This window comes from Oncorhynchus tshawytscha, linkage group LG01, assembly GCF_018296145.1.
Source record: "Oncorhynchus tshawytscha isolate Ot180627B linkage group LG01, Otsh_v2.0, whole genome shotgun sequence".
Lineage (NCBI taxonomy): Eukaryota > Metazoa > Chordata > Actinopteri > Salmoniformes > Salmonidae > Oncorhynchus > Oncorhynchus tshawytscha.
This window is the reverse complement of record NC_056429.1, coordinates 19527355-19543589: the sequence shown is the minus strand read 5'-3', so window position 1 is coordinate 19543589 and position 16235 is coordinate 19527355. Positions and strand designations below refer to the sequence as shown.

General features: G+C 44.8%; 1 protein-coding gene across 1 annotated transcript in view; it reads right to left on the bottom strand.

Moving 5' to 3' along the window:
- Positions 1 to 13500: 13500 nt before the first annotated feature.
- The window catches only part of LOC112235933 (phospholipid phosphatase 2), a 31720-nt gene continuing 28985 nt past the window's right edge, over positions 13501 to 16235 (bottom strand). Inside the window, exons 5-6 of the mRNA XM_024404519.2 lie at positions 15621 to 15797; positions 13501 to 15256 (exon numbers count right to left, since the gene is read on the bottom strand). Coding sequence (XP_024260287.1) covers positions 15104 to 15256; positions 15621 to 15797 — 330 coding nt within the window. The 3' untranslated portion in view covers positions 13501 to 15103. The remainder of the gene's footprint in view (positions 15257 to 15620; positions 15798 to 16235) is intronic.

The following is a 16235-nucleotide window of genomic DNA, read 5'->3' as shown; positions in this document are numbered from 1 at the left end:
TGGCTTCACAGGCAAGGATATTGCTCCCAGTAAGATTGCACCTATATCAACCATTTATCGGATCATCAAGAACTTCAAGGAGAGCGGTTCAATTGTTCTGAAGAAGGCTTCAGGGCGCCAAAGAAAGTCCAGCAAGCGCCAGGACTGTCTCCTAAAGTTGATTCAGCTGCGGGATCGGGGCACCACCAGTACAGAGCTTGCTCAGGAATGGCAGCAGGCAGGTATGAGTCTATCTGCACGCACAGTGAGGCGAATACTTTTGGAGGATGGCCCGGTGTCAAGAAGGGCAGCAAAGAAGCCACTTCTCTCCCGGAAAAACATCAGAGACAGACTGATATTCTGCAAAAGGGATTGGACTGCTGAGGACTGGGATAAAGTCATTTTCTCTGATGAATCCCCTTTCCGATTGTTTGGGGCATCCGGAAAAAAACTTGTCTGGAGAAGACAAGTTGAGCGCTACCATCAGTCCTGTGTCATGCCAACAGTAAATCATCCTGAGACAATTCATGTGTGGGGTTGCTTCTCAGCCAAGGGAGTGGGCTCCCTCACAATTTTGCCTAAGAACACAGCCATGAATAAAGAATGGTACCAACACATCCTCCGAGAGCAACTTCTCCCAACCATCCAGGAACGGTTTGGTGACGAACAATGCCTTTTCCAGCATGATGGAGCACTTTGCCATAAGGCAAAAGTGACAACTAAGTGGCTCGGGGAACAAAACATCAATATTTTGAGTCCATGGCCAGGAAACCCCCCAGACCTTAATCCCATTGAGAACTTAAACCCACACATTCTGACAAACTCCAAGCATTGATTATGCAAGAATGGGCTGCCATCAGTCAGGATGTGGCCCAGAAGTTAATTGACAGCATTCCAGGGCGGATTGCAGAGGTCTTGAAAAAGAAGGGTCAACACTGCCAATATTGACTCTTTGCATCAACTTCATGTAATTGTCAATAAAAGCCTTTGATACTTATGAAATGCTTGTAATTATACTTCAGTATTCCATAGTAACATCTGACAAAAATATCTAAAGACACTGAAGCAGCAAAGTTTGTGAAAATTATTATTTGTGTCATTGTCAAAACTTTTGGCCACGACTGTATGTGATTTTAATAAGATTTGATATGGCTAAAATGCTGTCACGTCCACTTTAAATGTTATTCTTGAGAAGTGAGACACTAACAAATTAGCAACAACATCCTCATTGATAACACCTGCTGCAGCTGCTGCAAACTAGCCAACACCAAAAGCTAGCTAGCTAGACTGTGGGAACACTACTGCTCGCTATTGCGCAGTGACCTGTTGGCCTTCAAGAAGGCAGAAGTTGTCACGCCCTGGTCTAAGTATTTTGTGTTTTTCTTCATGTATTGGGTCAGGCCAGGGTGTGGCATGGGGTTTTTGTATTGTGGTGTGTTTTGTCTTGGGGTTTTGGTGTGTATGTATTGAGATTGTAGCTAGTGGGGTTATCTAGCAAGGTCTATGGCTGTCTGGAGTGGTTCTCAATCAGAGGCAGGTGTTTATCGTTGTCTCTGTTTGGGAACCATATTTAGGCAGCCATATTCTTTGAGTTTGTCGTGGGTGATTGTCCTTAGTGTCCTTGTTCCTGTCTATGTGTTAGGTTACACAAGTATAGGCTGTTTCGGTTTTCGTTACGTTTATTGTTTTTGTAGTGTTTGTTATTGATTCGTGTTTTACGTTCGTTATTAAACATGGATCGCAATCTACACGCTGCATTTTGGTCCGACTCTCCTTCACACCTAGAAAACCGTAACAGAATCACCCACCACAAACGGACCAAGCAGCGTGTCAACAGGCAGGAGCCGCAGGAGAAGCAACAAAGGCAGCAAAGGCGGCGCAATGAGGATTGGACATGGGAAGATATATTGGATGGCAAGGGTTGCTACACATGGGAGGAGATCCTGGTGGGAAGGGATCGCCTTCCATGGGAACAGGTGGAGGCACTTAGGAGAGCAGAGGCAGCCGGAGAGAGGAGCCGGCGATACGAGGGAACACGGTTGGCAAGGAAGCCCGGGAGTCAGCCCCAAAAATGTATTGGGGGCTCACAGGGAGTATGGCTACGCCAGGTAGGAGACCTGCGCAAACTCCCTGTGCTTACCGGGGGGCTAGAGAGACCGGGCAGGCACCATGTTATGCAGTGGTGCGCACGGTGTCCCCAGTGCGGGTGCATAGCCCGGTGCGGTATATTCCAGCTCCTCGTATCGGCCGGGCTAGAGTGGGCATCGAGCCAGGTAAGGTTGGGCAGGCTCGGTGCTCAAGAGCTCCAGTGCGCCTTGGTCCGGTCTATCCAGTACCACCTCCACACCCCAGCCCTCCGGTAGCAGCTCCCCGCACCAGGCTTCCTGTTCGTGTCCTCGGTCCAGTACCACCAGGACCAGCACCACGCATCAGGCCTACAGTGCGCCTCGCCTCTCCTGCGCTGTCGGAGTCTCCCGCCTCTCCAGCGCTGCCAGAGCTGCCAGCGCTGCATGGTTCAGCGCTGCCAGAGCTGCCAGGCTGCAGTGGTTCAGCGCAGCCAGAGCTGCCAGCCTGCATGGAGCAGCCAGAGCTGCCAGGCTGCATGGAGCAGCCAGAGCTGTCAGTCTGCATGGAGCAGCCAGAGCTGTCAGTCTGCATGGAGCAGCCAGAGATGTCAGTCTGCATGGAGCAGCCAGAGATGTCAGTCTGCATGGAGCAGCCAGAGCTGTCAGTCTGCATGGAGCAGCCAGAGCTGTCAGTCTGCATGGAGCAGCCAGAGCTGTCAGTCTGCATGGAGCAGCCAGAGCTGCCAGGCTGCATGGAGCAGCCAGAGCTGCCAGGCTGCATGGAGCAGCCAGAGCTGTCAGTCTGCATGGAGCAGCCAGAGATGTCAGTCTGCATGGAGCAGCCAGAGCTGTCAGTCTGCATGGAGCAGCCAGAGCTGTCAGTCTGCATGGAGCAGCCAGAGCTGTCAGTCTGCATGGAGCAGCCAGAGCTGTCAGTCTGCATGGAGCAGCCAGAGCTGTCAGTCTGCAAGGAGCTGTCAGCCTGCATGGAGCAGTCAGAGCTGCCAGCCTGCATGGAGCAGCCAGAGCTGTCAGTCTGCATGGAGCAGCCAGAGCTGTCAGTCTGCATGGAGCAGCCAGAGCTGCCAGTCTGCATGGAGCAGCCAGAGCTGCCAGTCTGCATGGAACAGCCAGAGCTGTCAGTCTGCAAGGAGCTGTCAGTCTGCATGGAGCAGCCAGAGATGTCAGTCTGCATGGAGCAGCCAGAGATGTCAGTCTGCATGAAGCAGCCCGAGCTGCCAGTCTGCAAGGAGCTGCCAGTCTGCACGGAGCTGTCAGTCTGCAAGGAGCTGCCAGTCTGTAAGGAGCTGCCAGCCTGCAAGGAGCTGCCAGTCTGCACGGAGCCGCCAGAGCTGCCAATCTGTAAGAAGCCGCCAGAGCTGTCAGCCTACATGGAGCAGCCAGAGCTGCCAGTCAGCATGGAGCAGCCAGAGCCGCCAGTCAGCATGGAGCAGCCAGATCTTTCAGTCTGCCAGGATCTGCCAGTCAGCCAGACTCTTCCAGATCTGCCAGTCAGCCAGATCTGCCAGTCAGCCAGACTCTTCCAGATCTGCCAGTCAGCCAGACTCTTCCAGATCCGCCAGTCAGCCAGACTCTTCCAGATCTGCCAGTCAGCCAGACTCTTCCAGATCCGCCAGACTCTTCCAGATCTGCCAGTCAGCCAGACTCTTCCAGATCTGCCAGTCAGCCAGACTCTTCAAGATCTGCCAGACTCTTCCAGATCTGCCAGTCAGCCAGACTCTTCCAGATCCGCCAGTCAGCCGGGATCTGCCAGTCAGCCAGGATCTGCTGAAAACACCAGCCAGCCAGGATCTGGTAGATCTACCTACCTGCCTGAGCTTCCTCTCACTCCCGAGCTTCCTCTCACTCCCGAGCTTTCTCTCACTCCCGAGCTTTCTCTCACTCCCGAGCTTTCTCTCACTCCCGAGCTTTCTCTCACTCCCGAGCTTTCTCTCACTCCCGAGCTTTCCCTCACTCCCGAGCTTTCTCTCACTCCCGAGCTTTCCCTCACTCCCGAGCTTCCCCTCACTCCCGAGCTGTCCTTCAGTCCCGATCTGCTCCTCAGTCCAGTGGGGTTCTGGGTGAGGACTACTAGGCCATGGTCAGCGGCGAGGGTGGACTATCCAGGGACGCGAGGAGAGGGGACTAAGACATTGACTGAGTGGGTTCCACGTCCCGCGCCGGAGCCGCCACCATGGACAGACGCCCACCCGGACCCTCCCTATTGTTTTGAGGTGCGTTCGGGAGTCCGCACCTTAGGGGGGGTTCTGTCACGCCCTGGTCTAAGTATTTTGTGTTTTTCTTCATGTATTGGGTCAGACCAGGGTGTGGCATGGGGTTTTTGTATTGTGGTGTGTTTTGTCTTGGGGTTTTGGTGTGTATGTATTGGGATTGTAGCTAGTGGGGTTTATCTAGCAAGGTCTATGGCTGTCTGGAGTGGTTCTCAATCAGAGGCAGGTGTTTATCGTTGTCTCTGTTTGGGAACCATATTTAGGCAGCCATATTCTTTGAGTTTGTCGTGGGTGATTGTCCTTAGTGTCCTTGTTCCTGTCTATGTGTTAGGTTACACATGTATAGGCTGTTTCGGTTTTCGTTACGTTTATTGTTTTTGTAGTGTTTGTTATTGATTCGTGTTTTACGTTCGTTATTAAACATGGATCGCAATCTACACGCTGCATTTTGGTCCGACTCTCCTTCACACCTAGAAAACCGTAACAGAAGTTTCCATAAGTTTTTGTAAAAACAGTCCAAATGTGATTGGTTGAATCCACTGCCACTCCAACATTTTGCCCTAACACAGTTGAATGGCTGACATTGCTCATCCATATATTTATATATTCTTAATTCCATTCCATTACTTAGATTTGTGTGTATTAGGTATTTGTTGTGAAATTGTTAGATATTACTTGTTAGCTCAAGCATTCCACTACATCCGCAATAACATCTGTTATAAACATGTATGTGACCAATAACATTTGATTTGATTTGATTTATCTAGCTTCTGATGGCCTAGCCAATGACTGACTTACCTAGCTAGATTTATCTCCCCAGAGAACAGCAAAAATAAAATCCTGATTGATTTTTCTCTTCAGTGTTAACCCTTTCATTTCCAACAAAAATTGAGGAGATTAAATCAGAACATCGTTGAAAATAATAATAATAATAATAATTTTATAAATCCTTAGCCCTTCTCTGAAGGCATAGAAGGCCCATTATTCTCCACTGTGTTTGGGTTAGTAATAATTTGTAGTGTAGCTCTATTTTTCCCTCAGCTCCGGTCTTGGTCTTAAATCGGTCTCGCTTAAAGATAAACACATAAACATGGTAAAAATCTAGTTGGATAAATACTCCTTTTCACCCTTTGGCAGAGACATAAATCAGTTCCACACTAGATGAGATGGCTGAGCTGTGTATCATCAGTACACCATTAAAGTATATAATTCATATGATTTGTGTGTACATTATTGTATATGTAAACACATAGACACAGCAACATATCTGCTCATCATCATGTCTGATCAACAAATGATGTATTATCCCATGCTGCAGTAAGTGTATCCTTCCCTGCAAAATGACATCATCCCATACTGAAACAGAGCCTTCTGCTGTATCCATGTCAAGCCCCTGGCTGTCATGGCTCTCACACTGCGCTTTCAGGTACTGAACGTCTGTTTTTCTCTGTGTGTCTGAGATGGTCGTTCCCAGTGAGCCAGTAAGTCATCCACAGCTTTTTAGATTTATGAGGGGCCGGCAAAGCACACGCCGCTGTGAAATAGTAGCGACTGGAGCCGCAGTTGAAGCGACAGTAACAGTGACCATGTATAAATATATAAATCCGTCGTCAGGGCTGGTGGTGGTTGTGGGGATGGCTGGGTGCCAGACGTCAGTGCTCTGCTCCACAGGCTGAAAGAAGTACAGCATTGTCCAGCCAGGTCCCGGGTCTAGAGCTCAACGCCTGTCTCATGGTCTGACAAACATCGCTGTAGTTCGGCCACCTTCCACGGTGGATGCTGTGGATTGAGACATACATAGACCATGCAAAAAAACAAATATCTCTCTCTAGCTTAAATGGATTTTGATGGGATTTTTAAATTATGTGACTTAGATTGATGCACGGTGAGTCAGTAGACTCTTAAGGATTTAAAGAGTGCATGGTGGGTGGAGGAATTGACCTACAAATCTATGAATTTAGCAGCCTATAGCCTATAGTCTGTCAAACAGGTAGGCCTACCTCTTATTTCTTAAAAAGGAAGAAATAGGCTCCAACACAAAGCCATCTTGTTTTTGGTAAAGTCTAATTAAAATGAAGATGGTTGAAATGAATTATGCCTACTCGAATTTGCTTACTTTCAGCACCATGAACTGTCCATTTCCAATTGATTGTGATGCAGCTGCTGCTTCAAGTTTGAGCACCACAATGTAAGTTACTCGAATGAGTGAGGTCAATAACTCTGATAAATACATCTTGGGCAAGAAACATATATTTTTTTAATTAAATTAAATTATAGTAGTAGCATGCTATCAGAGTTAACCTCCGGTCCTCCTTCTCATCTTCACACTCTCCTTCTCAAACTGAACAGAATATATAGAGCATTTGGAAAGTATTCAGACCACTTGACAATTTTCCACATTTTGTTACATTACAGTCTTATTCTAAAATGGATTAAATATTTTTTTTCCCTCATCAATCGACACACAATACCCCACAATGACAATGAAAAAACATGTTTTTAGATTTTTTTGCAAATGTATAAAAAAAAATACATATCACATTTACATAAGTATTCAGACCCTTTACTCAGTACTTTGTTGAAGCACCTTTGGCAACGATTACAGCCTCGAGTCTTCTTGGGTATGACGCTACAAGCTTGGCACACCTGTATTTGGGGAGTTTCTCCCATTCTTCTCTGCAGATCCTCTCAAGCTCTGTCAGGTTGGATGGAGAGTGCTCTGCCTGGGTCACTCACTGGCATTCAGAGACTCCTGCATTGTCTTGGCTGTGTGCTTAGGGTTGTTGTCCTGTTGGAAGGTGAACCTTCGCCCCAGTCTGAGGTCCTGAGCGCTCTGGAGCATGTTTTCATCAAGGATCTCTCTGTACTTTGCTCCGTTCATTTTCCCCTCTATATTGACTAGTCTCCCAGTCCCTGCCGCTAAAAACATCACAACAGCATGATGCTGCCACCACCGTGCTTCACCGTAGGGATGGTGCCATGTTTCCTCCAGACAGGCCTGATTGGTGGAATGCTGCAGGGATGGTTGTCCTTCTGGAAGGTTCTCACATCTCCACAGAGGACCTCTGGAGCTCTGTCAGGGTGACCATCAGGTTCTTGGTCACCTTCCTGGCCAAGGCCCTTCTCCCCCGATTGCTCATTTTGTCCGGGCGGCCAGCTCTAGGAAGAGTCTTGGTGGTTCCAAACTTATTCCATGTAAGAATGATGGAGGCCACTTTGTTATTGGGCACCTTCAATGCTGCAGAAACATTTTGGTACCCTTCCACAGATCTGATCCTAGACACAATCCTATCTCGGAGCTCTACGGGCAATTCCTTCGACCTCATGGCCTGGTTTTTGCTCTGACATGCACTGTCAACTGTAGGATCTTATATAGACAGCCTTTCCAAATCATGTACAATCAAACATTTCAGATTTACGTATATAATAATGCGAAAGGCTATGAGACCGGGTTGAACTCTGCTCTTCTCTTTTTCAATTTTTGCTTCAGGGGAAGGAGAAAACTCTAGCTCGCTACATTAAGGGACAGTTTGCATCTGAAATTAATGGTTTGTAAAAGGAATGTCTGCAAAAGCAATACATCGTTCTGTAAAGCCTAGATATAAATTGCAAATATGAATGGGTCACATGAGAATCAAACCATGGGTTAATTTGCGATACAAACTATGGAATGGATGGGAGTGTGTGAGTACAGTAAGGATTTGGAGGCACTCCGCCCTTTGGTTATTTTGCAGGATGAAATGTATGCACATATTTTTTATAAATATCTGCTTTGGACTGTTTTACAGTCAAACCCTACTAGACATGAAAATAATAGGCTTAAGGACGTGGTTACGCTCTGTCACAGATTACTTAAATGAACTGAAGCTTCTTGAAATAGATGCAGTGAAATGGACCAAAACATGTTAACATACTTTATAGCGAGGCATGTGGCTTTTCTGTTATGACAATCAGTTTTGACTCAATTTTACTAAAGCGTTAGACAAGTCGACTAATGGAGTTATATGAAAAATATGACGGTGGACTAAAACTTGGTCAAATGGCTCGGCGAAAGAATAATTATATTTCTAGGGATTACAATACAATTTCAAGAGGATTTAGAGTCCACGACGAATGAACACAGAACACAACAGTGAATAGATGCTATGTGGACAAGGCCACATGAGGGATGGTGTCTCATTAGGAGCCAGCAGTGAGACAGAGAGCTGCCTGTAACAGGAGGTGGAAAACAACAGTGACTCAAGCAGTGGCAGCTTATTTTGTGGATACATTTTAATTGGTAGAATGTAGAGCTAAGCTGAAAATGCCTCTATACAGGGATCCTGCATGAGAAAATAAAACTTTAACCATGACACCTACTGTATATCTACAGTTGATGGTGGATACACTACATAGCCAAAAGTATGTGGACACGTGCTCGTTGAACATCTTATTCCAAAATCATGAGCATTAATATGAAGTTGATCCCCCCTTTGCTGCTATAAGACTCCACGCTTCTGGGAAGGCTTTCCACTAGATGTCCACATACATTTGTATACATAGTGTACATTTTACATTCAATAGCGACTGGCAAATGAGTGAATGCAGCAGAATCATTGAGTAGTCAGACCACTATCTGTGAAATGTTTGAAAGGACACTGGCCTAATGGTCTTATCTAGATAACCTTTGAACCGGGCCATTTGATCAATAGGTCTAATCCCCTGTTTAAGTCTGATAACAGCTAGGAGCTAGTTACTGAGAGTGGGTGTTGACATTGTGAGGAGCACTCACGTCCCTTGTCTTAAGCACGTGAACCATGAACATAAACAGAGACACACCCCAATGAAAGCCGCAAAATAACAACAATGAAAGCCGCAAAATAACAATGTAGGCCGAGGCGAAGAGAGACAATACAAGGCTACAATCTAATGTGCTCCAGTGTTTGCCCAGGCATTCCAGCTTGGGACCACATGGTCGTCACAGTGTGTGTGAGTCGGACCAGAATGAGGCGCACGACAGGGCTGGAGCCACAGCCCCAAACACTGCAGCCGGAGCACATTCTCTCTCTGTCAGACTTCTAGACTTCTTCCCAGCTGAGGTTTCTCTAACCGCTCATTTGAGGAGCCACTTTTCACCAGGCACTGAGCCATTCACTCCTGGACCATTCATGTCTCTAGCGCTCAGATGGGTTTTAAGGAACTGTGTGAATTACTGTGTTATTTGTCATGTATGAAGATTATGATACCTGTATTTTGGATTAATACTAAGATTTCAGGATTATAATAAATGCACACCTGCAAGATTAGCCTAATCATATTTATTGTGAGGTTACCTCTCCAGTCAGATCTATGAATGTTCTTATTACTATGCTAAATAAGGGGTTGAAATGTCTTAGCATTTCAGCTATAGGTCCATAGCCTCACACTCATTGCTCTGAAATGTGCCTGTGTTACCATAGGAACAGATATTCAGCAAACTCGGGATACTATTGTATGCATGTGTTATTTATTACTGAGAAATGTAGCATATGCATTTAAGTCCACTCAGTACCTAGCTGCAACTCAATCAACGATTTTTACTCTCCTAACCACCTGACATTGAAAACACAAAACAAGTTAGAGACATACTCAGGTATTTCGAAATAGGTCAGTAACTAATATTGTTTTAAATGAGTGGTGTATATTTGAGCTGCCAGTAAGACTTTTAAAAATATGGGGTCCAATGTTTATGTAGATATGTATGTTTATTATGGTTGAGAGTTCCCATTCTCCGGCCCTTGTCTGAGGGGGTAGAGAGTCTTGCTCAACTTCTCCCAATCCCTGGAACTTGATTTTAATTAGTCTTGTTGAAAAGCCAGGGGGATAAGTCAAGGGGTTTTGTACTGAACTTGTAAACCACAGGACAGGGTGTCTTCAAGTAAAAACCATGTAATTCATGGATCTGCCCAGTTGAGCCATATTCCCACCATGCATTGCATGTAAAGCCTTGGGCTCTCAGACACTAATCAAACTTATAACCTCATGTAGTCAGTGTTGCTACCGCTACCTAAATGGTCCGAAAATTTCAGTGGAAGTGTCATGATTAACCACCTCAAGATAGCTTCTCCAAAGCTATACTCCATCACAAGTGTGCAAGAGCAGAAACCCAACAGGCATTGATGATTGTGATATCTCTATTCATCTCTTTAATGTACACAGGATAAACTCCCTACAATGGCTAGTGAAAATACTCAGGGCCAAGTGTACACAAACAGTGAAGGAAACTGAAGAATCACCAAATATACCCTCCTCACACAAGAACGGAAACTCAGATAAGAGAACCATGGTAATAGCAGAACAATGAGCAAATAGCTTTTTACAGAGAATGTTGGTTTCCTCTTTGCACAGGAACAATAGGTGAGGCAGGGTGTTTTTAACAGTCAGAAAAACGTACTCGTGGGAATTCCACTGTCAATAGGAAGGATGTCAAACTCATAGGGATTATCTTTCTATGGTCAGGTTTTTCTCTCACAAACTATAGACCCATAAAAGCAGATACCAATCCTTTATCAGTAGATGTATATAAGTTACTGTATATTTGTGAAATAAACATTTAAATTAATTTGTTTAATTTAAATTTCTGAATGAGACCTTCCACCTCATACAGTAAGTAATTGCAGAGGGACTGGAATCATCAAGCAGCTGGAAATCATGATTCATGATTATTATAAACAAGCTAGCTGGAGCATGCCCAGATTAGAATGGATACAGCTTTTGTTAAATTGACGCCATTTTGCATTTTAGCTAGCTCTAACCCTTTTCCTAACCTTAACCTATGTCTGCTATTTTAATTATCCTAACCTGCTGCATAAGTTCTCCTAACCTACTACAAAACGTCAAATCTGACAAAAGCTGTATCCCATTGAGTCAAAACCAGACTAGATGGCAAGGCATCCCGTTTCTCTTATTGCCCCAAAATTTACTTCAAAACGCACTCTGATATCATACCCACCTCATCACGATTTACAAATCACTCGGCCACAATGTGAGATCAGTTACATTTCACACTTCTGAACTCACAAGCCCCACCACCTAACCCATACTTGTGAAATGTGTTGCAAGAGTGAAACCAGCGTGGCATCAAATTATTTGATTACTGAATGAGTTATTTGGAATGCAAACTCATTAAATGTGGAATGGAATGTATGACAAACAATGTGTCAAGACAATGCATACATTGAAGATTAAACCTTGATGAAAGCTACGCAGAGACTCAGCTGTTTTGTTAATATGAAAATATAGCATTGCATTGAAACATGGTGTATTTGGTATTTATTTAGATTCCTTTTGTGCATACATAAACAGCTATGGATAGATAAATGTACAGTGAACAGAACAGCATAATGTTTGACATACAGTTGAAGTCGGAAGTTTACATACACTTAGGTTGGGGTAATTAAAACTTGTTTTTCAACCACTCCACAAATTTCTTGTTAACAAACTATAGTTTTGGCAAGTTGGTTAGGACATCTACTTTATGCATGAACAAGTAATTTTTCCAACAATTGTTTACAGACAGATTATTTCACTGTATCACAATTCCACTGGGTCAGAAGATTACATACACTAAGTTGACTGTGACTTTAAACAGCTTGGAAAATTCCAGAAAAACATGGATTTAGAAGCTTCTGATAGGCCAATTGACATCATTTGAGTCAATTGGATGTGTACCTCTGGATGTATTTCAAGGCCTACCTTCAAACTCAGTGCCTCTTTGCTTGACATCATGGGAAAATCAAAAGAAATCAGCCAAGACCTCAGAAAAAACATTGTAGACTTCCACAAGTCTGGTTCATCCTTGGGAGCAATTTCCAAATGCCTGAAGGTACCACGTTCATCTGTACAAACAATAGTACGCAAGTATAAACACCATGGGACCACACAGCAGTCATACCCCTCAGGTAGGAGACGTGTTCTGTCTCCTAGAGATGAACATACCTTGGTGCGAAAAGTGCAAATCAATCCCAGAACAGCAAAGGACCTTGTGAAGTTGCTGGAGGAAACAGGTACAAAAGTATCTATATCCACAGTAAAACAAGTCCTATATCCACATAACTTGAAAGGTCGCTCAGCAAGGAAGAAGCCACTGCTTCAAAACCGCCATAAAAAAAGCCAGTCTACAGTTTGCAACTGCACATGGGGACAAAGATCGTACTTTTTGGAGAAATGTCCTCTGGTCTGATGAAACAAAAATAGAACTGTTTGGCCATAATGACCATCGTTATGTTTGAAGGAAAATGGGGAGGCTTGCATGCCAAAGAACACCATCCCAACCATGAAGCACGGGGGTGGCAGCATCATGTTGTGGGGGTGCTTTGCTAGCAGGAGGGACTGGTGCACTTCACAAAATAGATGGCATCATGGGGAAGGGAGAAAAATTGTGTGGATATATTGAAGCAACATCTCAAGACATCAGTCAGGAAGTTAAAGCTTGGTCTCAAATCGGTCTTCCAAATGGACAATGACCCCAAGTATACTTCCAAAGTTGTGGGAAAATGGCTTAAGGACAACAAAGTCAAGGTATTGGAGTGGCCATCATAAAGCCCTGACCTCAATCCTGTAGAAAACTTGTGGGCTGAACTGAAAAAGCGTGTGCGAGCAAGTGGCCTACAAACCTGACTCAGTTACACCAGCTCTGTCAGGAGGAATGGGACAAAATTCACCCAACTTATTGTGGGAAGCTTGTGGAAGGCTACCCGAAAAGTTTGACCCAAGTTAAACAATTTAAAGACAATGCTACCAAATACTAATTGGGTGTATGTAAACTTCTGACCCACTGGGAATGTGATGACATAAATAAAAGCTGAAATAAATCATTCTCTCTACTATTATTCTGATATTTCACATTCTTAAAATAAAGTGGTGATCCTAACTGACAGTGAATTTTTATTAGGATTAAATGTCAGGAATTGTGAAAAAGTGAGTTTAGATGTATTTGGCTAAGGTGTATGTAAACTTCCAACTTCAACTGTACATGTATAATGGCCAACCAGGACCAATCCGCGAATGGGAATAGTATTATTATTCTTTAAAAACATTTTTTTCAAGCCGCACTGCTTCTTAACACAGCGCGCATCCAACCCGGAAGCCAGCCGCATCGTGCACCTGGCGACCTTGGTTGGCGTGCACTGCGCCCGGCCCACCACAGGAGTCACTGGTGCGCGATGAGACAAGGATATCCCTACAGGCCAAACCCTCCCTAACCCGGACGACGCTAGGCCAATTGTGCGTCGCCCCACGGACCTCCCGGTCGCGGCCAGCTGCGACAGAGCCTGGGCGCGAACCCAGAGTCTCTGGTGGCGCAGCTAGCGCTGCAGTGCCCTAGACCAATGCGCCACCCGGCAGGCCAGGAATAGTATTATTACATATGAAACACACACCACCCAGAACAAGGCTAACGGAGGGCCTTTTATGATGAAAACCTGGAGGAAACTCAAACCCCATAACATTGTGATACTATTGCTTCATGGGCAAATTTGGGCTGGGGGATTCAGTAATATACAGGTGAGATGTTACACAACAACAACACTTCACTGAAGCTGCTCCAGGTGGTTATCATTTATGGAATTCAAAGAAAAGTCTTTAAATCTCTTGAAGTCCGTAGGACCCGCGTCTTAGAAGGAGGCCCCTCTGAGTACCTTGCCATTCCACAGTCACAGGCCAGCTCTGAGTCAGCTCTCTGAGCCTCACAATTACTACCAGAGGTGAGCCTCTCTCTGCCAGAGCTGACTGATCTGTCATCAGTCCTCCTGTGCCAAGCAGGGCCAGGCCTGACATTGTCACTGTACAGGAGCATTTCTTCACAAATTAGCCCCAGCAGTCCACACAAGAAAGGAAAAATCCTTGAACTTTGCATAGAGCATTATACCAGCTTGCCACAAATGACTCACAAATGAATGGTAAGCTGTATCATTACAACTCTTAAAGGCTCATGTTAAGGCATCTGGTTTGTGTTGTGAACTTGGAATCTGATCCATTTGTGTCAATCTTAAAGGGCACTAGTCCAAGAAGGCACTGGTTTGATATGGGCCACAGAAAAAAATAACATACTTGAAAAAATAAAAATGCCATAATATTAGCAGATACAGTATTTGTGGCTCACAGTGGCTAACAGGGGTGATTGTGATTGCACAATACCTTAACAGTGCTGGCATTATAGACATTTCTGACCTTGTGAATAAAGTCATCTATAAAATAAAAATGAATAGGCACTTTCCAAATACCTTAAAGGAGCAATGTTACTGTTAAAACATTGATTTCTTCATTTAAAAAAATAGAGTGATTGATGCCAGAATGTGCATAGCTAAAAGCAGAATTTCTCATTTTCAATTTCTAAAATCTTTATGCCAAACGTTTGCATTGATTGTTTGTGATCTAGTGGTATATCAAGCTTACACAATCAACGTCAACATTTCTAAATCTCTGCAGTCCATTTCACATAGGTGAAACAATCAACATATCAATCCCAAACTCCCACTGAATTTCAGATTACTCATATGACTAAAGGTGCACTAAAATGGGACTCATCTAGACATCTTCTCTTCTGAGAATGGTCTTTTTTTCTTATCTGAATGTTTGGTACTCTTACCTAATCTATTGTGTTAAAAAAAGCAACATAAAAACTTCTGAGACGAATATACTAAGAAACTAGTGAACATCAACCAAGATGTCTCAATATAAAAGTCCTCTCCCACTCATGCGCTGGTGCACCCAGGACATAGAGGATTCTGGTAATGTGCGCAGCCCCCTCAGTCAGTCCAGTGGTTTGTGGGAGCTTGTTGTGAGAGTGGTTGACTGGGTTGGCCCCTCTCACACAGGCCCTGGGTAGCTGTAATGGTTGTTGTGATCTGCATCTGCAATCTGCAGGCTGGGTTTGCGGCGCTCCAGTTCCTCGTTCTCGACCGTGTCTGGGCTGGAGCAGTGGGGAGGACCCTGCTTGAATAAGTCTGACACGTGGCGCACCTGTAGGGAGGAGAGGAGTGAAATGGTGTGGGTCAGACAAAGTGAGAGGACCAGAGTAGGGCTGGAAAATGTGATTGTATACTGTATGTCTGGTGGTGGAGGGCACCATGCAGCTGCTCCACGTCTCAGAGGAACACACAGTGCGTTGCATAACCCCTCCAGCTCTATAACCGGGCCAGAGAAGTCATAAAACATTGGGCCTGGGAGGGTCCCCAATTGCATGCAGTAGTCTGAAATACGAATCGCGGCTACGCTTTCCAATATGAATCACCCACGTCACCGAGACTTCCCAAAGGCGCTGCTGAAAGAGCTTAAATAAAAACAGGGGACTAGGAACTATAAAAAGCCAGCAGGCAACACTCACGTTGAGGATGGCAATGAGAGCACCTTGGAGGAAGCCCACCAGAACGTCGCTCCAGTGGTGCTTGTAATCGGACACACGGGTGTAGCCCACGTACACTGCAAAAGCCACCAGGAAGAACTGGATTGTGGGTCGGAGGAGTCTGGCCCACTTTGCCCTCAGCCTCGCCTGGACATACAACTAGAGAGAAAGAGAGGGAGGAGATGTTTCAGTTCTCATAAGTAGAGCTATCTTTGTTTGAAGACTATTTGCTTTTACTGCTGATTGAGGTCATTAGTGGTTTTTGTGTTCACAAGTGGTGAACCATCTCACCAAATAAGGCAATGTTATTTGACTGTAAACTGGCCCCAGTAACATTAAGCCTATCATCATATTTCAGTCCATCAAATATGCCTCAATGAACGTCTGAAACACAGCATTTGTTAGTAAATGTTATTTTCATGTATACAGTGTGTGAGTCCATTCTACACGTGGCTAATATGAAAGCACATTGTTCAGCTTTTACAAAATGCTAACATCAGCAGGCTACATGTAGTCACTAGTCAGATAAACACGTAACAGGCAAGAATTGTATTCAATTTCTTTCCGTCAAGTGTGTCGTAACTTTGTTAAATACAC